This window comes from Pelmatolapia mariae, linkage group LG23 (genome assembly GCF_036321145.2).
Source record: "Pelmatolapia mariae isolate MD_Pm_ZW linkage group LG23, Pm_UMD_F_2, whole genome shotgun sequence".
NCBI lineage: Eukaryota > Metazoa > Chordata > Actinopteri > Cichliformes > Cichlidae > Pelmatolapia > Pelmatolapia mariae.
In genome coordinates this window covers 31,135,715-31,163,203 of record NC_086246.1, presented here as the reverse complement: position 1 = coordinate 31,163,203, position 27,489 = coordinate 31,135,715, and the positions used below count along the sequence as shown (strand labels likewise).

At 41.8% G+C, this 27,489-nt stretch overlaps 1 protein-coding gene across 1 annotated transcript; it reads right to left on the bottom strand.

Moving 5' to 3' along the window:
• Window positions 1–6,627: 6,627 nt before the first annotated feature.
• On the bottom strand, window positions 6,628–19,342 carry LOC134620331 (NLR family CARD domain-containing protein 3-like). The gene is made up of 11 exons (XM_065469712.1): window positions 19,252–19,342; window positions 18,467–18,590; window positions 17,352–17,430; window positions 16,956–17,184; window positions 9,870–11,345; window positions 9,494–9,812; window positions 8,566–8,739; window positions 8,286–8,459; window positions 7,732–7,905; window positions 7,250–7,296; window positions 6,628–7,157 (listed from the first exon to the last, which is right to left on the bottom strand). Exons 1-11 carry the CDS (start codon window positions 19,340–19,342, stop codon window positions 6,628–6,630), a joined length of 3,417 nt encoding a protein of 1,138 aa, XP_065325784.1.
• Between the last annotated feature and the right edge of the window lie 8,147 nt (window positions 19,343–27,489).

Sequence of the window (27,489 nt, the reverse complement as noted above, 5' to 3'; positions counted from 1 at the left end):
CATAAAAGATAGAAGTAACTAAGTAATTAGTTCAGTGAGTAATGCTTCACTGCAGCTCTGAGTTACTTCTACTGCACTGGATTTGATCTTAGAGCTTTAGTTACTGCTTACTGTCTCACTTTCTCTGTCACACATTACAAAAAAGAAAAGTTATTCACAGTTTAAACTTCTTAACCTTATATAAAGCATTAATTATCATCTGAAGACAGCACTTTGTGATAGTTTTTATTCAAGCAAACAAAGAATCAGCAGATCAATTATAAATCCATGATGAAATAATCATCAGTTACAGTCTGGAGTGAAACAAGGAAAAACAGCTCTGAAAGGAAACAGCTTTATAAACACTGACACATACAAAATAAAGCAATGTTTCTACTGTAGGAACACATACACATCAGTGAAGTCTTCTGTAAAAGATTCTGTGTGGAGTTAAAAACAAGTTACCGTTCATTATACAGAAATGCATAATGCTGACTTACATCATGTTTTCAGAAGGTTGTCTGTCAAATACAATGGGCGGACTCATGGTGGCTCCTCGTGGACCTGCAGGTCATCATTCTGAGAAATGATGGTGACAAAAAACAAAATGTCATGAACGCACTAATCCGACAGTCTCCATGTCACAGACGTATATAAGCTGCAGCGTTCATAACGCTTTTCATTCAGAAATATTCAGCTCATTACTTCCATAGATGTCACTGATGGTGATGGTAACAGGAAACTGCAGGATGTTAGTCTGAACCAGATAACCAGCTGTTATATATCTATTACACACATGTTGTATTAGAGCTCATGTGTTCTCCATGTTATTTCACCCAAGCTCTCCTCATAATTTCCTAAAAAAAAAACCTCAGGTTCAGTCATGAATCAAGGAATATTAAAAGGAAGCATGAAGCTGATTTTATAGTAAAATTATTGTTTTAACACAAAATGAATCTGGTTTCAAGCTGACTGACTTTATGTTAGGTTTTGTTGCTGGTTTGACAGAATCCAGCTGTGCTGTGGCCACCTCAGATTTAAAATCAGTAGGACATTTGTGTACTTTTGACCAGGGGTCCGTTCTTCGTACCTCGCTTACTACATCCAAGATCACATGACACATCCAAGATCAAATCATCGCGCCAACTTTGAGCTCGCTAATCCGGTTCTCCGAACACACCTGTTGTTGACGATTAGTATAGCTGGATGAAGTAATCTGAGATCACTGGGTGGCTTAAAAGGGGCTACGCATCGATAGTAGAAACATTGATCGGCAACCCTTTGATTGGTCGGCGAAGATGTCGAAGGAGCGCGCTCAGTATTTTTCGGCAGCAGAGCAAGAACTCTTGATTGAGGGATATCAGGAGTTTCAGAGTTTAATTAAAACGCAAGGGAACACTGCAAAGGCTGCAAAAGCAAGGAGAGAGGGCTGGCAGAAAGTTGCTGACAAATTAAACTCGTAAGTAATTTATTATATTATATTATATTACATCATATCATATTATATTATATTATATTATATCATATTATATTATATTACATTATATCCTCTTCCACATTAGAGCCACAACAGGACCCACTAGAACATGGGAACAAGTAAAAGTGAAATATAAGAATATTCTACAGAATGGCAATATTTATCTCTTATATTGCTTTTAGTCTCTTGAAAAGAGACCCTGAAATAATCTGTTTGTTTGTTTATAACAGCAACCAAGAAAAGGGCAGAGCAAATAAAGACAGGTGGTGGTCCTGCACCCCCTCGTCACACCCCGGCAGAGGAGCTGGCCCTAGGGTTGAATGCCACCAGACCCATTGTTGAGGGCATCCCTGGGGGCAGCTCTTCCTTAGACCAGCAGCCGGGGTGCAGTAGCAGCACCTTCATAACTGGTAAATGAGCTCATAATTCTATTTGTACAATGTAAAATATTTGGTTGTTGCCTTAATTAAAATGCTTTTTGTACTGTGACATGTATTGACATTGTGGGGTTTTTTGTGTGTAGTTTTACATAACACCCCATCACTTCTACCTGTTCCCATGCAAGGGGTGACTGAAGCATGCACAGTAAGTTGAGATATGTGTGTATATATATATATATATATATATATATATATATATATATATATCCCGTCTATCCCGCAATATACGCTGAATTCTGAAAACTCTCCTTATCAATCTTGCACCTTCCGCAATGGGTTGCTCGCGTACAAACGGACAGGACATGGCTGCGACAGACTTCCCAAATCCACCTTCGCTTTTATAGCCGTGGTCTCTCATCTTGATAATTTACTATTACTACTCTAAAATATGAATTACATCTGAAATAATCAAATACATGAAATAGAATGATTAATAGTACATTTCCCTTTTTTTAGGAAATGACCTGTATGTATCTGTATGACATCAATAAAAGAATCAAATACTGCATTATCTTTAGTTACATTGATAATATTTATTTATGGAAAAACAGTGGAGAAATATCGCTGTTGCTTTCGTATAAATGAAGCGGACATACCTGAGTGGCCGCGATCTAATCCTGTTTACATAAAGTAAGCCTGCTCCCAAGCAGGTTTACGCTTACGGATCTGTTGCTATGACAGCAAGTCCCGGATGAGCTTCGGAGAACAGAACGATCCAAGATCACGCGAAATCGTCAACAATCAAATCCAGCTAACTTACTTAGCGACCCCGGTACTTAGATTTTTGAAAAGCGGCCTCTACAGCAACATCACAGACTTTAAATCAACCAAAAACATCTAATGAGAGACTTTCTGGAAACATTTTAAATCCTTACATCTATAAAAGTTTCCATAAAATTTGATCCAGCTGAGCATCAGTGTGTTAACTTTGCTCAGCTTATCTTGTTGCTCTGTGTGCATTTTAATATTTTTAATCATGTTTTTAATGGAATTAGTGTCAGTAAATGTAACTGAGTTATAACCTACATCACTCAGGCCACTCACACACGGACTTTTCGTGTCTTTTCTTTGCACTTTCTCAGAGCACTTTGCAACTATTTTGTTTTCCAAAGTTCGCCTTTCTCTTATTTTTTCTATACATTTCTCTTAATTTAATAAATATATTTCTCTCCTGATTTCCATTTATTCCCACTGTCTACTAGTAGTTTTATATTCTTGCACAGTTGGTGTGGCGCATCTACATTTTCGTTCTAGATGTACAATGACAATAAAGGGCTATTCTATTCTATTTATAGGAAGCAGGAGGCAAACGTTCAGAATTTCATCATCCTGGATAAACCCGGTGTGTTTTCCCCGCGGGCCGGCTTCCCCGCCCACCTCAGTGAAAACAGATCAGCGGGTGTGGGCGTGAGGCACTCGGTGAATTTAACAGGTGTTTTGTTTCAGAGAACTCGGACACCTTCAACTGCGGCTGCGCAGACTCACCTGTCCAGTCCGTTCACAAACATTTCCGGTGAGCAACCGAAACTGAACAGCTGCCCAGAAACAAGCAGAGAGAGAGAGAGAGAGAGAGAGAGAGAGAGAGAGAGAGAGCCGTCTGTAGACACTGAAAACACGAAACAAGCCAAACGGAGCCCACGCACCGCGGGGCAGGTCACAGAAAAACACGTGACACCCAGAAAATGACTCTGCTTAAACTGCAGACTGAGACACTAGAAAACATTACAAAGATGTTTATCCTCCTTCGAAACATGACGCAATGAGTAACAGTAATAATATATAATATTGTGGACGCACAAAAACATCCACTTCACACTATAATCACACCTCTGATGGCAGCCACTCACCTGCCTTTAAAAAGCTTCCAGCTGCGAGGATTCAGTCATTACAAGGAGCCTCGTCCCGGAAGCCCACTCACAAAACTCAGCAAAGGTCGCGAATCCACCCTGTATGTTCATCCACTCTTCCTCTTAGTCCCTCCCACCAGAGCTCTGAGTGGAGGAGGCGGAGGAAGCGACACAAAGAGGGAGGATTGTTTAAATTCAATGTTCTTGTTTTTAAACGTCTATTAAATTAAACGACAGCATGGACAGTTTTGTTTGCTGTATTTTACGAGCTCAGGTGTGACACGACGTGTTTCATATTTACAGCCACTTTAAACAGAATTCATAACATGAAGTATTGTGACATCAGGTGATCTGTTTATGCAGTAGTTGTTTAAAGACTTTTCCTTCCTCTGTTCTTCCGTATTGTGAAGGTAAAACTACTTCTAAGGGGTACAACTGTGCATCCTTCATAATGGCTTCATCTCCCACTGTGACACATTTTAGGATCCGAGACATCCTTCATCATGCTGTGCTGAGACTGACTTCTGCAACAGCATGCTCATCCTTTTGTTCTTTGTGCACACTGCCACGCTTCCATATAGTTTTTATACATCAGATATTTCCTGATAAGTAAACATCTTTTTGAGTTGCTTATAGTTTATCTTCTCGGTTACCACCCTATGTTGCTTACAGTGTCTTGTTCAGTGTTTGGGCCAGGCTGTGACCTCTGACACCTCAAAAGTCAATCATAACACTATAACCGTGATTTGTGATAAAACTGCTGCTGCCCTTTGGAATTTGTTTGGCAGGTTGTTTCCATAAAAATGGATGAAAATCGCCAGAGTTCCTGTATGGGCATATCTGATACTGCAGGTGGGGTCACAGGGTTTCCGTCACTGTTACCAGGATTGTGTCGTACATAAGTACCACCATTAGAAGGACTTAAAGATGGGGGGCAGCCTGATCAGAATCTGGTTAGAGAGACATAGCTGTTGTGATGTTTTGCTTGTATCTGGTTTGTTGAGTATTGAGTTATGCATTAGTTATGTGTGTATTTGACCAGATGATGTCAATCCTTTAGATTTTCTGATGTAGAATTAGCCCTTCGAGCCATGTTCACCTGTTGTGAAGCAGGTTAAAAAGAAGAACATGAAAATAATTCTTGAAGTGAACCTGTGTGAATGAGGATTCTCCAATCTAAACTATGCTGCTGGCTCTGGATTGAATCAAGCTGACTGACTGTTTTTAGTGAAGCTGGGGTAAACCACGAGTTATCTTTGAGTGATTGAGTCATTGTTGTTCAGGCTGAAACTGAAGTGGAGTGGGGCAGGCTAAGAAATAGTAACGCTAGTGCCTCTGCTGTTCCTTTCATGTTTGGTGCCTTTGTTTTGTGAAAAGCAATGCGGTATATTTTTTTCTACTTGGGACAGAGAATAGAGATCAATCTGATGGTCACCGCATGTTACTCGATCCTGGGCTCTTCTGTGATTTCGGTCTGAATGTTTATACTGTGACAGAATTAAAGCAACCAGTGAAGTGATGTTTTCTTGTTTATACCAGAAAATTAATGTGGATCTGTTCTGATAATTGTTGAATCATCTTCCAATCATCTGCATGTTGAAACTCTTAACTGTTTTGAAGTTTTTATTTCATCATCTCTGGCTGTAATCTGATTATTTGAAGCTTTCGTATTGTTGTCCCGCTGAAACAAACAGTGGGAACCTTTCAGCGATTGCTGATATTTACCAGACAAATCAATATTTTGAGTAAACAGTCTGCAGACTGATCAGTGAGGAAGAGTCTGCAGCTGCAACCACAGATAAATAGAGAAACAGAGACATCCAAACAGCTGATCTTTGTTATATGACACCATTTTATTGAAAAATTAAACAAGTAATAAGCTGATATAAATTCACCTTCAGTATATAAAGTAATACAATAATAACTGAGTGAGAAAAATGATCTAGAATTACAATTACAACATCAATTAATTAAAAATCTTAATATATTATTTTCACTGTTACTCTTTCAATCACAGAAACCAGCCAGAATAAGAAGTGGAGAAGTGTTCGGCTGGATTAATTACTTAAACCTCAGAAAGAATGAGTAGAAACAATTTATTCCATTGAAGGAAAATAAATATCGGCCATTCTAATGCAAATGTGTAAAATATTCACAGATTTTTAAAGAAAGAAAAAAGCCCTCCACTTAGGTTCAGGCAAGTTTGGGCTGAACTTGTATGGATATGTCCCTAGTTACCCCGGGTGGAGTTACGCATTTGGTGATATTAGTCATTTGTGCACTTTATTTAAAAGATAACATTAGATTAAGAGACTAGAAGTTAAACATTGGGGCAAGGCAACTGTGAGTAACCTTAACTGTCATTTCTTTTCTTTTTGTTTTTGTTCATATGAAATTGATCACTGGTTCTTTATAAACAACCGAGTCAACAGGCTGTTAAAAACAACCAAAGGTCTCAGTTTTAAGATGTTTTCTAATTTGTTCAGATTTTGGCTAAAAAACATAACACAGCATTTTGTTTTAAACACCAAATACATGCTATAAAAAACAGATGCAGTGTAAAAAACAAGGAACATTGTCTACAACTGCAAAACTTTAAAGATAATTTGTAACATAATAATAATTTCCTGGTTATTTATACATCACAAACAGGTTACAGCATAGTTATCATTTCAGTATTGTAAGAGTGAGTATGAATAAAAATAGTTTGAACGAAAACTTCTTTAGGTAATAATGTCTGAATGTCTCTGAGCAGTTTTTAAATTTGTCTTAATCCAGGAATCTGAAAATGTGTCTAAGTGAAATAGACAGATATTTACAGACTTAACTGTACTCTGATACAATTTCAACTGAGTATATTTTTAACAAGAGGACACTCTTTATACTAAACTACACACAGACTCACTGAGGCTCTATCCCAGAGTGTAAATCCAGGATAAAGAGGTTCAGTGAAAGTGGTGTTGAAGGTGTGGAGGTGGATCAGAGTGTCAGAGGAGACTCTGTAGAAGGACAGAGTGCCAGCAGGACAGTCCACATACACTGCTACTCTGTTAGAGACAGAGGAGGAGGAGGAGATATGTGTTTTTTTGTTATTGTAAGAGACACAGTAAGGATTACTTTCAGAGAACCACAAACTCCAGGAATGATCATTCCATCCAAATGCACCAGTATTATTTCTTCCTTTCCTTTTGATTTTGCTGTAACTTACAGATAGATCAGAATATCCTCTCCACTCAACCTCCCAGTAGCAGCGACCCCTCAGGGGATCACGACACAGACACTGAGGCCGTTCAAATCTTTCTGGATGATCAGGATATGACTGAAATGGTCGTCCACGTGTCACCTTCCTGTTGTTGTCAGACAGATGAAGTTCTCTGCTAATTGTGTTCATGTCAATTGTAAGTTCACAGGCATCTGATGGAGGGAACAAACATAATAAACATCTGTTGAAGATGGTTGAATGTGAGCTGCTTTGTTTTCATGAATCACATTAAAAACACACTTACACTTCCTCAGACCTGGTCTCAACCATCGGACTCCAGCAGGCTCCACCCTGAAAGGAGGAGGGGGGTCAGACCAGCACAGTCTCTTCCAGCATGCACACATGAACACTACATCGCTCTCATACACATACTGTTAGACAGTGATGACAGAAGAGCACAACATTTGAACTAATCCAGACTAATTAACCAAATGTTTTTACATACATCTTTTTTTATTTGTTGTACTGACCCGTGGCAGATATATTCTCTGTCACTTTGGTGACAGAAAATTTAAACGTAGCACAAAAAGTGAGGAAATTTGTATTTAAATGAAACCATTTGATTTCCCCTTAAATGTTACCATATTTGTGCCATAAGAAAAATGTATTTGTGGGTTAAGGAGGAGAATTGAGTATGTAGGTTGCACCCATAAAAACTTGCCAAATCTTCTTTGAGGATTTGGCAAGTTTTGCAGCATGAGTTTGTTGCGGCAGCTCTCTCTATACCTCAAAGTGTCAAGACTCCAGTGTGAATCCTTCACTCCAGAAGACAGAAGCTTTACTGCTGAGTATCCTGGATGATTGTAGCTCAAATCCAGTTCTCTCAGATGGAAGGGCTTGGAGCTCAGAGCTAAAGCCAAATCATTACTTCCTTCTTCTGTGATCATACAACCTGAAAGCCTGCAGACACATAAACCAATTCACATGACAGGTTCTCTGAAAGAATTGTTTTCTGCCGTGAATAATATAAGAGAAAACTGTTTCCAACATATAATTAAACATTCACCGAGTAAGGGAGTTGGTGAGTTAGAAATGACTGTGATTTATGTTTTGTAGATGCTCATCTGTGTTACAGTTAAGACACATTTGAGCAAAATTCTACAGCCATTAAACAATGCTTATATGCACCTTCAAAAATAAGTCATACTGAAATCTAACATTTATAAAGTTTAATTGCCTGCCAACTCGGTTTTGTGGACACGTATGAGCCTCTGAATTGTATTAGTAACAATTCTTAGTGGTTAATTTTCTCAAACAATAAAAATAGAGCTCAACATTACCTTAGAGTTTCCAATGTACATTGTGGACTCTTCAGTCCAGCAGAAAGCATCTTTATTCCTGAGTCCTTCAGGTCATTGTTGCTCAGGTCCAGCTCTTTTAAAGATGTGGGATGTAGTCCAAGAATTGAGGAAAGTGCCTCACAGCTTCTCTCTGTGAGGTTGCACATACTTAATCTGAAAAAAATGCAATAATATAAATATGTATAAACTTGAATTTAATAGTAAAAATAATGTCTCTCTCACTCTCTCTAATATCCACATACAAACATACACATCCGACCTTAATGTTTCCAGTGTACAGTGCTGACTCTTCAGTTCAGCAAACAGCATCTTTGCTCCTGAATCCATTAGGTTGTTGTTACTTAGGTCCAGCTCTCTCAGACTGGAGGACTGGGATCTAAGAACTGAGGACAGAGCTTCACAGCTTCTCTCTGAAAGGTTACAGTTGCTCAGTCTGAAGAAACATAAATATGGAGAGAAATATAAAGAAATATGTATATCTGGTTGAAAATGTGGTAGAATATTTCTAAAAAAACAAAAAAACAAAAAACAAAAACAAAACCCAAGTTGCATAAACTTATTAATTTATTTAAAAGTCTTTAGACTGAATAAGACTGGCAATAAATTGGAACCCACTAGTGTAGCACCGCCTACTTCCACTATCCAATCAGGCCATGCTGTGTATTTAGTTGTGTATTGTGTGTGTATTGTGTAATGAAGTTTTTCTTTATCTAGAGGAGCTAGATTTGTTATTTTTTATATATATATATTGTAAATAATGCTTTGTTTTTGTAGAGGAAAATTGATCTGGTAGCTGTAGTGGTGGAAAGCCTTTTTCTTTTAAAGCCTTTTTCTCCCTTAGGTTTAGGTTAGGAAGACAAGTCAGAGGCCTGTATTTTCTTTTGCTTCTTGTGATAGGTACATAAGTTTGCTGAGTTTCCTTTCTAGAATGTTTTGTTTATTGTTTTTGCTATTCCCACCCTGATTTCTATGGCTAAAGGGAAATAAAATGTCCTCTGTTTGAAATTACAAGTCCTGCTGTACCTTCCTTGGGGAGCAGGTCTGCATGTTGCGCTTTGGGTTTCCCCTACGCCAGGGCTTAACATGATTTAACTCAAACCTTGATGATAATGATGTCCAGTGCCTTACTTTTCATAAAAGAACTAGTATATTCATTAATGAATATATTGTAGTATATGTGTACATACATAGCTTTGTTAGAGGCTTTGACCACTGGCAACAATCTCAGAAGAACCTCCTCTGAAGGAGAGTAACTCTTCAGATCAAACACTTCAAGAGCTTCTTCTAATGACAGTAACATGAAGACCAGAGCTGACCACTGAGCAGGAGACAGTTTATCTGTGGAAAAACGTTTTGAACTCAACGATTGTTGGATCTTCTTCACCAGAGAACGATCATTCAGTTCATTCAGACAATGGAACAAATTGATGCTTTGCTCTGTAGACAGATTCCTACTGAGCCTCATTTTTATATACTGAGCTGCTTTTCTATTGGTCTGTGAGCTACTTCCAGTCAGTGTCAACAAACATTGTGACAGAATTTGATTTGTCCGTGAGCTATTTGGTGTATGTGCCAACAGTCCTTGCAGAAGACATTGATTATTATGAAGCGAAAGACCCAGAAGGAAGCGGAGGAACAAGTCCAGATGTCCATTTGGGCTCTGTAAGGCCTTGTTCACGGCACTCTGGTAGAAATGTTTCTTTCCAGGTTTTCTTGTTTCAAATTTCTGGGAGTCTTTTTGATTTTCTTCCATCAGATTGACTCCAGACTTTACAAATGTCAGGTGAACATGAAGAGCAGCCAAAAACTCCTGAACACTCAGATGGACAAAGCAGAACACCTTGTCCTGGTACAGTCCTCTCTCCTCTTTAAAGATCTGTGTGAACACTCCTGAGTACACTGAGGCTGCTCTGATATCGATGCCACACTCTGTCAGGTCTGACTCATAGAAGATCAGGTTGTCTTTCTGCAGCTGCTCAAAAGCCAGTTTTCCCAGAGACTCAATCATCTTCCTGCTCTCTGGACTCCAGTGTGGATCTGTTTCAGCTCCTCCATCATACTTGACCTTCTTCACTTTGGCCTGAACCACCAGGAAGTGGATGTACATCTGAGTCAGGGTCTTGGGAAGCTCTCCTCCCTCTCTGGTTTTCAGCACATCCTCCAGAACTGTAGCAGTGATCCAGCAGAAGACTGGGATGTGGCACATGATGTGGAGGCTTCGTGATGTCTTGATGTGGGAGATGATCCTGCTGGCCAGTCGCTCGTCTGTGGATCTCTTTCTGAAGTACTCCTCCTTCTGTGGGTCAGTGAACCCCCTGACCTCTGTCACCATGTCAATGCAATTAGCAGGGATCTGATTGGCTGCTGCAGGTCGTGTGGTTATCCAGAGGCGAGCAGTAGGAAGCAGATCACCTCTGATGAGATTTGTCAGCAGCACATCTATTGAGGTGGACTTTCTAGGGTCAGTTAGGATTTCAGTATTGTAGAAGTCCAGAGGAAGTCGACACTCATCGAGACCGTCAAAAATAAAGACAACCTTGAAATCTTCAAAGCTACAGATTCTTGCTTCTTTGGTTTCAGTAAAGAAATAATGAACAAGTTCCATCAAGCTGAAGTTTCCCTCTTTCAGCACATTCAGCTCTCTGAAAGTGAATGGAAACATGAACTGGATGTCCTGGTTGGCTTTTTCTTCAGCCCAATCCACAGTTACCTTCTGAGTTAAGATTGTTTTCCCAATACCAGCCACCCCTGTTGTCAGCATTGCTCTGATTGGTTTCTCTCTTCCAGGTGAGGTTTGAAAGATGTCTTCTTGTCTGATTGTTGTTTCTGGTCTGTCTGGTTTCCTGGCTCTTGTTTCAATCTGTCTAATCTCATGTTCATCATTGACCTCTGCAGTCCCTCCCTCTGTGATGTAGAGCTCTGTGTAGATCTGATTGAGCAGGGTTGGGTTTCCTGCTTTAGCGATCCCCTCAAAGACACACTGGAACTTCCTCTTCAGCTTCGATTTTAGGTTATGTTGATAAAGTGGAGCAAACATTTCTGAAAAATACACAACAAATAAGTCAAATAAATGAATTATAGTACTTAAATAATCCCAACATCCCATTCCTCAAGAGAATTATTGTCATGAATATACAGTCCTGTGAAAAACTTTGCAATGTGCTTCAGTGCTTCAGTCCACTTGAGAGTTGAATTTTACTGAGCCATTGCAATGTCTTGAGTCTTTTATTTTTCATCCATTCTGTATTTGATTTGCTGCTGCCCTTGTCTATGGCCCAGTTGTGGCCAAGTTTCAGCTTCTGGACAGTTATCATCATTTTGAGAATTTGTCTCTAGAATAACTTTTTATAAACGGAGTTCATGGCTAATTTAATGACTGCAAGGTGCCCAGGTCCCATCGCTGCAAAACAACCCCAAATCATCATCCTCCCTTACCGTGCTTCACAGTTGGTATGAGGCATTTGTGCTCCTGTGCTGTGTTTAGTTTTCTCTGAACACAAACTGTGCCTTATGACCAAACTTCATTATTATTGTCTGTCCAAAGGACATCAGGCTTAATTTACTAATATTTGCATGCAAATATTCCTATCCTATGCAAACAATGTGTACTCACACAAAATTGCCATGGGATCTATTCAATTCAATTCAATGCAATTTTATTTATATAGTGCCAAATCACATCAGCAGTCGCCTCAAGGCGCTTTATATTGTACAGTAGATCATACAATAATACGATCTACTGTTGTACTCTACTGTTTCAGAGCCTCTGCCTAATAATCTGTAACGCACATACTAGTCTGTTTTGTTGGTAAATTTTGTTCTCATTGTGTATGTAAGACCTGTGTATGTTTGTGCAATTGTGCAATCTCCAGAGAATTTAAACACTGTCTGCATACTGGCCCACTCACATTTCTTATATAACAAAACACATTAAGGTGAAGCAGAGAAACTGATGATGATTTTTCTTTTTTTTCTTTTTTCTTTTTTCCCCTGTCCCGTTTGGATCTTTAGCCATCAGAATTGTTGTCTTAAGGCCAAGAGAGATGCCAAGCGGATTTACTTTACCAAGTGGATCATCATGGCCTTGCCATATTGGTCCATTTGATTGACCTTTATTATAGTTATGTATTTATTTTATTTTCGGTTGTTACAGTCGGGACAGACATGACTGGGGGATAGGACAGGGAGAAAGAATGAAAGAAAGAGAGAGAGAGAAAGAAAAAATAGAGGGGTGAAGAGATGGTGAGAAAGGGGAGAAGAAAGAAAGAAAAAACAAACAAAACACCTGGATCACCTGTATGGAGAAAAAAAAACAGAAGAGAAAACAAACAAACAAAAAACAGCAACATAATAAATATAGCACCATCACAATAAACTAGCTAGCAGTAGATAACAGTAGATACTAAATATTAAATGTTATTGTGCAGCACGCAAGATAGACAGCGCACAATGTGCTTTGAGGTAGCAGCCAAGAAAGGTGTAGTTTGTGTCTGTGTACACCTGTGCGTACACCTGTGTGGATAAGCATGCTTGTATTCCAAAGGTTTCTCCATGTAACGGTCTGCTAGGTAGTGAGGGGAGCCATAGCCCCGTCCCCCAGGGCATGAAGCAGGTATGGAGGAGATCCAAGCCCCAGACATCCAGAGGCCCCAGAGTACGAGGACCCAAGGAGGACCACCAAAGGGGGGCAACCGTGCCACCCTCCTGGGAAGAGCTGAGTAGAGCCCCAAACGAGAGGTCACCCAGCAGCCACGGAGCAGAGGCCAGAGGGGGTTGCAGTGGCGTGGCCGCGGGCTCTGCCGGCAGCCAGCTGCGCCAGAGAGGACCGAGCTTCAGGCCCAGAGGCCAGAGGCCTGAGGGTACCCCAACCCCCGGAGGGGGCCCAGCCGGGCCACAGGCGCCAGGCCCCGCCAATCGGCCACCAGGAGTGAGCCGGCACATACATGAGCGCCCAGCCCCAGTCGACAAGAACCACCAGCACACCAACGTCTGAGGGCATCAGCCACCGGCAGGGAGTGTGGTGAGGGGAGATAGGCCTCCGTACTTTGGAGGGCCTGAGATGTTCCCAGAGAGGTCGAGTCTAAGACCCAACCTGACATATAGACACAGACGAACAGGCGCACGCAGACTCAAACGTGCATTCCCACCCCCATATACACAACCAAATACTCGGCACTTACCCAACGTGTAGACAGACACAAATAGACACTGCACAGACAATCACACTCCCCAAACATACTCTATATCCCAGGTCCAGGTACCCCCACCCCCAGAGGGGCAAGCCGCACCTAGACCCAGGAGGTGTGACCCTTCTCTCTGGGGTGGAGGCAAGCAGACCGCCTCCTTATCTGCAGTAGCAGGGAGGCCCCGCATCCCAGACCCCAATCTGATGGCCAGCACCTCCTCCCAGCCCCCCAGCCCTGACGGCTAACAGAACCGGGGTGAGTGAAGACCCCAAACCTCCCTCCGCCCGCTCATATGTAGTGTTGCTGTGTGCTGTTCTAAAGTGCATTTAAAATGATGATTTTTCTAAGAGAAAAGCCTGCACTTCTAAGGCAAAAATTAAAGAGAAAGTCTCACTATGGAGAACTGAATAGTACTGTCCGGGCTCCAAGGAGGACGCCAGAAGAGAAGCTGTTTTCCAAAGTGTTTCCATGGAAGTGATGACTGTTTAAAAAAATTCTACAAAAAAAAATTATAATTAGAGTTTTGTGGCAGAGGTGTGGTCCCTGGCTCAGCTGGAGTGGAGGAGTGAACAAATACATAAATATAAGTGGAAATATTTTATTTAAGATACTTGGGCTCAAATAACATATAATAGCATATAATTTTCCCCAAGACACTTACTCTGACTTGAGTAAAAAAAAAATAAATAAAAAAAACTGGAATCAATGTTCATATGAAAAAGACTAACAGATTACAAGAAAAAGAATAAAACATGTGGAGGTCTGATCTGTCAGCTTCAGATGAGAAAATTAATGCAATGAAAAAAAAAATCCAGATTCACTGGTATTCATGGGATCAGTGCCAAGAAATTATTCTGTAAGTGACAACATCCACAGTGTGCTTCAAACTCAACACTAAACCCTCCAGGTTGAGCTGGATGCCACCACCTGAAGTACCCAACAGAACAACACCATCTGCAAAAAGAGGAGATGAAATTCTGAGGCTATCAAAGTGCAATCCTTCTGCCATCTGGCTATGTCTAGAAATTCTACGCATAAGAATTCTGAACAGGATTCAAGTGAAAAAAGTACGGCCCGCTGGAGTCCGACACCCTCTGCGAACAAGTTCAGCTTATTGCTGGCAATACAGAACAAGTTCCTGTAACTGTTATATAGGGAATGAATTGCTTGTAGCAACAAGCCAGACACTCAATACACCCGAGCTACCCCTCACAGGATACTCCAAGGGATGCACTCAAATGCCTTCTTTAATTCCACAAAACATGAATGGCAAACTCCCACGTACCATCAAATATCCTCAGGAGGATAAAGAGCTGGTCTAGTGTTTTCTGACCAGGTTAAAAACAACATTGTTCTTCCTTTATTTGAGACTCAACTAACCTCTTCAGCGCCCTGGACATAGACATTCCCAGTGATGCTGAGAAGTCTGATCCCCTCTCCCAAAGAGACTGTTTCATTATCCCAGGACGTTACTAATGACATTCACACTACTAGATCAGATAATTTCTCCCACTCAATCAAAATCTCCTCACCCATAGTTCAGCCTTTTCCTGTTAGCAAGGCACCTCAAAGTCCACCATTCCCTTCACCTGTTCATTCTGCTCAGGTGAGGGCAGTTAATGTTCAGCCATCGCCTGTTCCTGTGCCAGCTCCCAGGACGAGGGCAGCTGTGACCCAGTCTACCTCCACAACCGTTCCTGTTTCTCGGGTGGGGATTACTGGTGTCCAGCCACCTTCTGTGCCTGTCCCAGCGCCCAGGGTGAGGGCAGCCAGAATCCAGGCTGACCTCCCTAGAGGCTCGAAAGAGCTAGCCTCTCCACGTGCCAGTCTACCACTTCATCCACCTCCTCATCCAGCTTTACACACCGTATCTCAATCCCTGGTTAAATTAACAGAGCTATTCCCAGCTCAAGCACCCGGTTTATTATCTCAGGCTGCAGCACTGTCACCATCTCTAACCCAACCATCAGCCATTAACCTCACCAACAGTAGCACAGTCACCTGTAGCTCAGTCTCCCGTCCTCCAGTCGCCTGTAGCTCAGTCTCCCGTCCTCCAGTCGCCTGTAGCTCAGTCTCCCGTCCTCCAGTCGCCTGTAGCTCAGTCTCCCGTCCTCCAGTCACCTGTAGCTCAGTCTCCCGTCCTCCAGTCACCTGTGGCTCAGTCTGTCGCCCAGTCCCCTGTATTCCAGTCAGTCGAGTCTGTAGTCCACTCTCCTGTAGCTCAGTCGCCCGTTGCCCATTCTCCTATCCAGTCTCTGGCCTAGTCACTCATTCATCCCCTTGTTCAGTTCTTCAGCCAAAGGTTTCCGCACCTGCTGGCCCTGCACCGCCAGCTCCCACACCGTCGCCTGCAGCCACTCCGCCACCGCCGGCTCCCACGCCGTCGCCTGCAGCTGCCCTGTCACTATCTGGTCTCGCTTCATCTAGTCCGGCGAGTCCCACGCCACCTCCTCGCCCACATCTGATTTAACGTTGGCGGCCACCTTGCAGGCCACTGACTGGACCTTGTCGCCGGCGTGGTCGGCCTCTGGATCTGCTCAGTTGCCGCCACTGCCTTCCCCGTGGCCGCCCTCCTGAACTGTCTCAGTGTCATTAGTTCTACTTTCTGTTTCATTATGTTCAGCTGTGTTTTCACTGGTCCCCAATCATCATCATTAGCCAGTGTACTTAAGGATTGGAGCCTTTCTCTATAAAGGGGAGAGGAAGCAGGAAAGGGGAGGGGGGGGGAGGTTGCAGCCGGGAAGCCTCGGAGACTCCAGAATGAAGTGTGCACATTTTAAAAGATTTTTAACCTGGCCTGGTTTTGCTTTTAAAATAATCTGCGGATGTTGGAGGGAGGACTCATTTTAATTGGGATTTGTGTGGATCTGCTGGGAGAAAAAACACTGGATTGGAGACTCTCTGCGCCCATGAAAAGGAAACTGGACAAGTTTTAGGGAAGTTTCAGCTCAAGAGTGGAAGCCCCAGGATTTGATGTGGAGACCCAACCTCGAACGACACCAGGCCTGAAAAGGTGGGTGGCAACCCTTTCTGAGGAAGATGCAGGATTGATATGTTTTTGGCTGCTTGTTCTTCCAAGTGACCACCTTTCCCCTGTTTGTAACCAGGCTAACAACCCTGGCCGTGGTGGCTTTGGGCCTTGGATTCCTGGCCAGGGTTGTCTTCAGCCAGTAGTTTGACTGAGGAAAAAAATCTTGTGTACCCCATTGCAGTGTGCGTGTGGTGGTTCCTTACTGGTCAATATTAGAGCTACTACTTTCTTGCACAGAGGCCATTTTGGGCCTTACGTAACATAAATTTTATAGGACATCCACTCTTGTTAAGACTCTGGCAACGTCTTAAAACACACCTGAATGCTCCAGCAATAAGTTTGATCATTTTTCACAGGACTGCATAGATTCTTTTGCAAACTTTCTTTATCACATTTATGGAGCAGTTTAAATATTGAGAGAAATCTTCTTACTGCTCTGCAAACAGTCAGCCAGATCCTCCTGCTTCATTCTCCTCAGGAAGTGCAGTGTGATTTTCACAAATGCCTCTCTGCTGCTGTTCCTCTGCTCTTGATTCTCAGTGTCTAACACCTCCTCATCCTCCTTCTGACTCTCTAGGTTTTGCCTGTAACCGGGATTCAGAACCTCCTGGATCTTCTTCAACTCATTCTTCACAAAAGTGACAATGTTTTCCTCCAGCAGCTGGAACACAACAGTAGTTGCATTAATGAACCAGTTAGACTGAAATTGTGGACCACAATATAAGATCCATGAAACAGTGACATTGCACTGGTCTACAAATTGCATCATGTAGATGACTGTGAATACAATAGATGTAAAAGTACAGTAGTTGTTGTACATGTACAGACCATAAATATGGAGTCCAGGTGTTTTGGATTCTGCTGGGCAGAATGAACACTGGGAACCAATGAGCGCTTCGTGTCCACTCTGTGGAGAAATCATGATTAGTTCAAAGTGTATGTAGTAACTGATATTTTGACAAAAACACTGAAGCAAGTGACTCCCTGTGGTTGTAATAACCCCACAGAAATAGTTTCTGCTTATCCCACTAAGAATAAATGGCTCATCTTTGAGTTTTGCTTTGAGTTTGACTTCTTGCACCGTTGGATGGATGTACAGCAGATGAGGAAGTAGTGATTCTATTCAAGATTCCCTAGATCCCCTCATGTTCTTAATCCAGTGCAGCAGAGCGAGCAGAGAATAAATCCTTATTCGTCTTTTGAGATGGCAGCTATTTGACCATGACTAGTTCTCCTTTTACAAAATCTACTCTGTTCTCTCTCCACTCCCACTGAGATCACTCTTTTTTTTTACTCTTGTTGCTCCACATTGATTTCCTGGTTTTAACAGTTACTGTGTTAGATCGGTTAATGATAATACAGAATAAAAAAAAATACAATTTAAAAAATCACATGTGTGTATATTTCTAAACTCTGTACTTTATCAGCTATAATAGGGCTAAATATTAAAGCCATTATTTAGAGAGTTCAAGTTTAATGAGGGGACTCAACCTCTTTGACACATCAGACTTGCATACACTCCAGTTCATTTACTGTGTGCCCCTAGAGCAGCACATCACCCAGAAAACCACCATGCATTCCTGCACTCCAAGATTCTGTACTTGTAAATATATTTAAAGGTTAATAGCATTATTATTAATATTTATTACTGATAATTCATTTTTTAACATAATTTTTTGATTGATTATTTAAAAACAAGCAAACAAACAGTGGGTGTGTTGTGTGAAATTAGAGTTGCCATAGTGATTGTTTTGGTGTTTAAAGCTGTTAGGAGTGGAGCAGTGTGGCCTAGCTGCAGCTGAAGGACAGGCATTAGTACTTATGTTTGATCAGAAAGAGTAAGGTATTATTATTATTATTATAATTATTATTATAATTACTATTATTATTATTCACTCAAATGTGTGTAAAAAGAGTTCAACATTTATTCAGAAAAAAATTACCTCTCTGCTGGAGAATGCTGTTCTCTAAAATCTTCACCAATACCTTTTGAGAAGTTGCTGTTTAAAGACACACAGCTGGGTTCAGGTATAGGCCAAGGCTCAAGTTTAAGTTGGTTCCTGTGAATAATGATGGAGCAGTGATGTGAGTGCTGAGCTATGACATGGAGAAGAGTTACGGACAGTCAGAGGTGGTCATCTCACACATCAGAACTACAAATGCTACTGCAGTTACACTGTGATTCACCAATGTGAGAGGCACTCCTGCACTCCAAGACTCTGTCCTTGAAATTTTTTTTTCCAATATACAAGGTTGAATAACATTATAATGTTTATTATTCACTATCATTATAACTGGAAGATTTTTTTTTCTTTTTAAAAAACTGAGTGTTTTGTGTCAAAATATATTGATTGTTTTGTTGTTTACAGCTTCTGGGAGTGAAGTGTGTCCTGCCACTGTTGAAAGGACAGACAACACAACTTATGTTTGTTAAGAAAGGCTAAAGTATTCTTATTATTTAAAAAACAAATCCCTTTAACACAGACTGTGTAACACATGAACACAAAAATGTATGTGTGAAAAAGAGTAAAGACATTTGCAGGTTACCTTTCTGGTGGAGAATGTTGTCCCATAAAATCTTCACCAATACCTTTTGAGAAGTTGCTCTTTAAGGACACACAGCTGGGTTCAGCTCCAGGTTGGTTCCTGTGAATAATGATGGAGCAGTGATGTGAGTGTTGAGCTGTGACATGGAGAAGAGTCATGGACAGTTAGAGATGGTCATCTCACCTCTGAGCTTTGGTCTGGCTCTCATGTTCCCCACACAGAGTGGTTTTAGATGGAGGGAATCCCTCCTCTCTGTCCTCACACTGATCCATGCTGCTGAATTCACATCCACATCAGCTCACACACACTTTCTATCTTCACCTGCAGAGGAAACACAAATCATTCATGTGCACATCAACTGAAATCCTCCTTTCCATCATGTGTGCTGTCCAAATATCAGCTGCTTCTTTCCTGCTTCATCTCAGTGTCAGCTGAATGCAGTCAGACAGCAGTGTGAGGCAGAGGAAGCTGCCATCAGCTGCTCTACTTCTACTAGCAGTCCATTAGATGGCGCCATGAAGCTACTTTGACTGAATATTTTAATTTCTTCCTCATCACCTGAACCCCTAATTGGATAATCAGAAGGAAAAAATGAAAAGCTGTACAGTAATGAGTTACCAGAACTTTTTTTTTTTAAAGAAAGTAAGCAAACTCAAAAAAACAAAAAACAAAGTTATGCTTACTTAGGATAGATAATTTAGGGCAACTTATTCATTCTGAAGTGTCTGAGAAAAAGAGTAAATTTGATTTGTATGTAGATGTAGACCTCTAAACAACAGTAATACTCACCATCAAGAAACTGACTCAGAGCTGCAATTGGTAAACTTAACTGATGTTTTACCAGAGAAATTTCACAAGCAGACAGTGGTGGAAATCTAACTTCCAGCCCAGCGAGCAGATGTTTTTTAAACTTTTTAAAACAGATATTATTTAAAAGCTTCAATGAATGAATTGCTATGGGGAGATGGTGATCAGTAGGAAAAGATGTAAAACATAAAAATACAGTTAGAAGTCCAAAATATTCCAAAGCCGTCCAGCAGGTAGGATTAGTCTTTGCCGGGCTGATTCAGTCCCTGGGCCTAATGCTTGACACCCCTGACTTAGAGGGAACCAGCAGGGGGCTCTCAGCAATTCCTGTTAAATATTCTCCATGAATTATGGAGAATATTTAACCGAAATGAACTATGATCCTTCATAAAACAATCTGATCATGAACATGAAATCCAGGATTTTTATAGTTTTACAGTTTGATAGTGAGCTTGTTCAGAGTCCATCTTACTAAACATCACATTACAGTCAGACTTTCTCTGATCGGATCTGATATGAAGTGAACACTGAGACACATTCCGTGATGCTGTTAACAACCTGTTGTTGCCTGATAAAGAAAAACACAAACTGTCAGTCTGATGTGATGCGAGGAGAAAACGATCTCCTTTCATGGATTGGTTTGAAAAGGTCTAAATTGGTTATCAAAGACTTTTTCATTAAAGGAATTTTGTGTATTGTTTTTATTGATTTCATCCAATACAAGATGTATTCAGAGATTTATCAGAGATGTAATGAGTCTCAATCTGTTCCCCAAACAAACACACATTAACAAAGAGCAGCAGCTCTGTGATGAAGAAGAAATCTCAGAGACTCAAATGAATCAAAGTTGCACTTACTCAGCTTGTTCCCATGAATTTAACTCTGCAGCTCTCTGCTGCCTGGACCAGCTTTCTATTGAAAAACAGAAAATCCTCTGCTTCTTCTCTGTGATCGCTCCTCTGCATCAGGAGGCTTCTGCAAAATAAAACACTTCAAACCACTAAAGAATCCTAATCTGCAGCTCACAGGTCAAAGATTAGCTTCACACTGAAATGACTTTAATGGCATCAATAATTAACCTGCAGCTACTATATGTTAGAGATACAACATCTCTAACAGTGCCAGCACCCACACTCTGTGCTGTATTTGGAATATCAAGGTTGCCTATCATCCTGTGACATAGAGCTACGTTTTTGTCCTGTATTGCATTAAATTTAGTAGTTTTTTGTTTTCCCTGCCCCAAAATAATTGAAACATTTTTCTGGCATGAAATTCAGAATTTGAAAAGTTGAAATGCAAAAACTAGAAGTAAAACTGACACTGAATGAAATGTCTTATTTGAAAAATGTAATTTAAATTATTTTTTGTTTTGTTTTTATTTTGTGCAGAAACCTTTAAGGTCACCAGTTTAGACAATTCATAGGAAACAGTGGCAAACAAATTTAAGATGCAACCGAAACATTACAAATAATGAAAACACAGTTCACAAACGAAACCCTGAATAAATGATCAGCAATAAAATGACCATATAAACAATAAATTATAAGCAGAAGACTGCACAAAAGTTGCACCACACGCTGCTCAAAACAAGGATAAACATGAAATCAATATAAAATGTAACATAAAAAAGTAAGAATAAGAACTATATGAGTGTCATCACAAGTAAATCAAGACAGAACTGCATGAAGTTAGCAAGAAGAAACTTTGTGATAATCTGAACAAACGGATAAATGAGACTTGACATGAACTGATTTGTGTTCTCTGACTGGTGCTCAGGTCAGGTACTCAGAGGCTCAGGTAGGATTTAGCAAGACTTGAAGCAAAAGCGTTTGTCTTATAGCACTCACGGAGAGCTTTCATTTGATACAATGTTGATGGAGGCGGCACTTAGAGGCTTTTACATCTAAAGACTTAATTCAAGATTCAAAGCGTTTATTGTCATTTGTACAAGAAAAATTAGCCTCTGATCCAAGTCCACTTGCATCTGCCAATCCCTGGCAACCTTCAGCGGGCCCAGGTCTGGGTTTGACGGGCTCGTCCTCAGCTTGTCTCCTTCCCGGACAAATGCTGATAAAAACTGATGTTCCTCTTGGTTCGTGAAAGGTTGAGCTTTGATGGATTTTCTTTTGCGCTCAACTTTCTCAGCTAGACACCTGAGAACCTGGTTGTGTCTCCACGTGTACCTGCCCTGAGTAAGGCTAGTCCTACAACAAACCAAGATGTGCTTAAGTGTAGCTGGGACTGTACACAGGGGCCAGGATGGGTCCTTTCTGAACCACAGCTGCAGATTTATTGGGGAAAGCAGCACATTGCATGTCGCTCGGATGATGAAACTTAGTCTGTTAGACGCCCCAGATTTCACTCCAAGAGAATTTCCTCTTTTCAGCACTCTCCCAATTCATCCAACAACCCTGCTTGGCCAGTGCCACGGCTCTGGCATGTCTGGCTGTTTCCTCCTGTCGTCGCACTTCCTCCACTATCATTTTCCGACGTTCAGTTACAGATGCCTATTGCCACCGAGGTGTTACTGCTCCAAGACCAATTCCTCCTCTGCCCGCATCGTGACGTGACCCACCACGTCACGATGCTGAAGAGCAGATTTGGCCTGTAGCACAGATGTGGCTGGGGTCCACTTCCTCCCCGTTGCTAGGGTGGGAGCAGCGCCTCTCACTATGGGGTCCCGGGAGTCCGTGAATGACATCTCAAACCTCACTTTTGCACATTTAAACTTCTCTACCAGGCTAGGGATAGGCAATGCCAGTATCCCGTTGCTATAGAGTGCAACGCTGCTGAGGCATTTGGGAAGTCCAAGCCACTTCTCAACATAGGAGCTCACTAGCCTCTCTAGTCGATTGGCATGATTGAGCGAGACCTCGTACATTGTCAACGGCCACAGTAGTCTGGGTAATAACCCAAACTGGAAGCACCAGAGCTTCAGTTTCCCTGGGAGTGCAGTGTTGTTAATCCGCTTGAGGTCATCAGCCAAGTTCTGCCTTAGTTGTTCTAGTTGCCACGTATCATTGAGGTCTGCATTATACCACCGTCCCAGGCTCTTTATGGGCTTCTGTAATACTGTTGGAATTGGTTTTCCACTGATATAAAATTGCTCGGTTGTCAGTTTTCCTTTTACGATGGAGATGCTGCGAGATTTACTTGGGTTAAACTCCATTCTTGCCCATTTGATGTTTTCCTGGAGCTTCTGTAGCAATCGCCTAGTACATGGTTTTGTTGTTCTAATGATGGTCATGTCATCCATGTAGGCTCTAATGGGAGGAAGACGAAGGCCACTCTTGAGTCTCTCACCTCCCACTACCCACCGAGATGCCCGCATGACCAACATAGGAGAGGAACGCAAGCCGCTGCACTAGTGCATCTCCACCAGTGGGGATCTTTGTACAACAGGGAAAATCCCTCTCCAACGTACGCTCATTAGGGAGTAAAATAGATGACTGCTATTGATGGGGAAAAACAGAGACCTGTGATCTTCTGCTGTATTGCACTTCAGAGAAACAATGCTGTGCGGATCGATACTGGAGTCTGAACTGCAGCTGGCAGGATTTCAGCTCTTCAGTGGCGATTGCCACATGGAGCTCTCCAGCCAGACAAATGTTGGAGCCATCTGCTTTTGGACCAGCAGTGGCTGATACAATGATGTGACTGTTATTCAGCAAGACTGCGCTCCACAGCTGGGATCTTTTTTCATTCAGTGCAAATCTTTTTACTTCCCTCATGAGTTTACTTCATTCATTCTGATTGGGATGTATATTCCACCACAAGCCAAAGTACAGGCTGATAAAAACAAACAAAAAAAAGACTCCTTAGGTAATTATTCTCGAACTGCAGTGAGAAGTGAGATACAAACACATTAATCAAAAACAAATCTTAAAACCAGCAGTTAAAAGTCTTTAATGTGTGTGTGATATTTTAGCATTAAAAATATATCAATAAAGAGCTTGTGTATACACATACATCTTCAGTAATGTGTGAATGTCTCTGAGCTGTTTGTAAATATTTTGGGTCACTGCAGCTCAGTGATTCCTTTTTGACTAACAGTTTGTTTATCAAACAAACGTAGTCAGCAGTGGCGATAGAGCATCTCTGGAGGCTGACCGCAAAGTCAGTGGGGGTGATGTAGGCGAAGCAGATATGGAGGCCGACTGTGCGGAAAGCAGTGGTGGTGTAGAGACAGTTCACGGCCAACCGTGTGGAAAATGGGTCTGGCCACGTGGAAAAAGTGGCAACACAATCCAGGAGGCCGCACGTGACGGGAAAGATCCTCAACTGACGGCCTGGAAAGTAGCCAGTGACAGTGTGGTGGTAGACATGGACAGGCAGGCCGTGCTGGACGTAGTGGTGGTGGACGTGGACGGGCAGGCCGTGGTGGATGTGGATGAGCAGGCCATGGTGGACGTGGTGGTGGACGTGGACAGCCAGGCCATGCTGGATGTGGACGGGCAGGCCATGGTGGACATGGATGACCAGACTAGGCAGGAGCAGACGAGGCAGGTCCTACCACAGGCGGCGGCGCTGGACCAGATGGTGGCTTGGTAGCTACAGGCGATGGAACAGGTGGTGGCACTACAGGCGACGGCATGGAAGCCACTGGTGGTGAAGCAGGAGGTGGCTGAACGGACTCACTAGAGCCGTCAGCAGACACAAGGAGGTGCTGGCTGGACGGGCCCCTCGGAACCCCCAGCAGGAACAGAAACAGGAACAGCAGGTGCAGAAACCCCTGGCTGAGGTGAAGCTGGCTGGAGCTGTGCAAGGTATTAGCTCTGCTCAGGCAGCGACAGCAAGGTGCAGTCCTCAGCTGGCTGATTGAGCTCCCAGCAGAGGATGGAGGTGGCTGGGTTGACTCGCCCAGCAGAGACTGAAGGCTGAGACGCTCAACAGAGCTTTTAGTAGAGGCTGCCGTAGACAGCTGAGATGGCTGGGTTGGTTGTTAGTTACAGGAGCGGAGGTCGGCTGTGTCTTGCCTCACCTCAGGGACCGAAAGGGTCTTATAATTTAGATCTCTGAAATCAGAGACTCTGAAAAACAAAACAAAAAGGCTGTATTTTTTTCTCTTCATAAAAAAATACAAAACATAAAAAAAAAACCTTGAACAGATCTCACACTGTGAATTACATAAAGGGCAACATGTGTCTGTAATAAATACTATAAGAGGAGCTGTGGGTCAGCTGAGTAAAAGTTCATGTTTACTGTTTTTCAGCAGAGGTCTGTTATCCTTTCAAATCAATGGAACATTTAATTGAGACGTCACTCTTTAAGGATACACAGCTGGGTTCAGCTCCAGGTTGGTTCCTGTGAGTAATGATGGAGCAGCGATTTGAGTGCTGAGCTGTGACATGGAGAAGAGTCATGGACAGTTAGAGATGGTCATCTCACCTCTGAGCTTTGGTCTGGCTCTCATGTTCCCCACACAGAGTGGCTTTAGAGGGAGGGACTCCCTCCTGTCTGTCCTCACACTGATCCACACACACTTTCTACCTTCACCTTCCGAGGAAATACAAATTAGACACAATGTATTCACTGACACACAGGCCCGGTTACAGTCCAGCCCAACACTGTCTACCTACAAACTCTCAGAGAGCATATGGTTCAGCAAAGACTCTACGAAAGTGCAGCACCTTGTTGTGATTGATGACACCTACCCCTAAAAAGAAGACACTCCACCTGTAGAGACACCTGTCATAAAGTGGGAGTCACAACTGAACATGACCAGCCTGATTCACTTTGCCTGGAAGCTTCATTCATTTCCAGACATTTCATCTGAATGGTGAAGAAAAACTTTAATAGTTTTTTTTTTTCATTTTTAACTTTAACAATGTCATTTTTTAAAGAGTAAATCAAAAAGATGTTATATCTAATATGCAGTGCACTTTAATGTTTCCAGCAGCTGGAAATGGTGGAGCTGGTTATTACACTTTAGCCCAGTTTTTCCCCCTTTTTCTGAATATTATAGTTAAAAATTATATTAAATAAGACTGTACCTGGTAACTTAAAAGTTGTGACTGGAGGAGAAAACAGAAGCAGAGACAGAAAGTGCTGCATTTTACATTTTACTGCATTTTATATATATATATATATATATATATAGTGTACCAAAACACAGGTGCAGGCTGTGTAAAGATGCCCATGAGACAATCCAGCACATAACAGTTTCGAGTATGGACTGGAAGTCCCGAGGTCAAAATGGGAGACGCTCCCTAGGGTGGTGGAGAATGACCGAGCTAAGATCCTGTGAGACTTCCAGATACAGACGGACAAAATGGTGATGGCTTACCAACCTACCACCACCAACATAGTGGTGGTAGACAAACAGAAGAAAATGGCCATAGTGATAGATGTAGCGGTTCCAAATGACAGCAACATCAGGAAGAAGGAACACAAGAAGCAGAAGAAATACCAAGGGCTCAGAGAAGAGCTCAAGAAAATGTGGAGGGTGAAGGTAACAGTGGTCCCAGTGGTAATAGACGCACTAGGTGCGGTGACTCCCAAACTAGGCGAGTGGCTCCAGCAGATCCCAGGAGCAACATCTGAGATCTCTGTCCAGAAGACAGTCCTAGGAACAGCAAAGATACTGTACAGGACCCTCAAGCTCCCTGGCCTCTGGTAGAGGACCCGAGCTCGCCCGCAGGGGCGAGAGGGCTTTTTTAAAAAAAACAACAAAAAAAAATGTATCTATAAAATGAAAGTGATGATAAAGTTATTGTGTCATTCATAAATACTATTGCAGTCATGAAGTGCACCATGTTAAATGACCTGGCCACGTTGGGTAAAACCACTCTGACAGTACACAACACTGCATACATTGTTCATGAGGGAGAGAAGAATTCACAAGAATCATTTTCACACTGACCCTGAGGTTTATTTTTCGTCATTCTGATCATGAGAACAATGATAATAATAAACTGTTTCAACACTGTTGTCAGCAGTAACACTCATTTAATAATAACACCCAACACTCATTTGGAAAAATTGTCAGCTGTATTTAGTCAGATATCTATCAGATAAACAGAACGTTTTTTTTTTTAATATAATTTAATTTCGCTATATGTTGAATGTGAAGCTCGGGTGACTGGGAGAACTGGGAAGCACCCAGTACAAGTGGTGAGTCCACAGATGATATGCAAAATTTTGTTTTTACTGGACCTTTATTCAGATTAACGCATTACAGAAACGTTTTATTTTATTTTTATCATTTTATTGCCATCCAGTGGTCACTCTCAGTAACTACAACTCCATGCATACAGCACCGACAAGAACGATATTCACATTGGCATTCAGTGCTAACGTTCATCACTGATGTGAATGTATTTAATATTAAACATCATGTAAATGACAGATAAGAGCAGTGACCAGCCAGAGTCTTGGTCCAGTCTTGATTCGCATCCAGAACCTTGATAGGCAGATTTAGCCAAGCAAGTGTTTTGATACATTTTATCCAACACATTCAAAACCACCAGCAGTTGCTGCTTCTATACTTCTTACAAAACCAGTGTCGTATTTTTTATATATACCTCAGTAACTGTAACCATGTATGAATCACTCAGATCATTGCATTCAAATCTGAGTTGCTGATTAAAAATAAATAAGAAACAGGCAGCAG

Coding starts and splice junctions, on each gene's coding strand:
- LOC134620331 (XM_065469712.1), bottom strand. CDS start 19,342: ATGGATCAGTGTGAGGACAGAGAGGAGGGATTCCCTCCATCTAAAACC. Junction 17,431..18,466: donor CAGCATTCTCCAGCAGAGAG/GTAATTTTTTTC, acceptor ATTTCTCCACAG/AGTGGACACGAAGCGCTCAT. Junction 7,158..7,249: donor GAGACCAGGTCTGAGGAAGT/GTAAGTGTGTTT, acceptor TCCCTCCATCAG/ATGCCTGTGAACTTACAATT.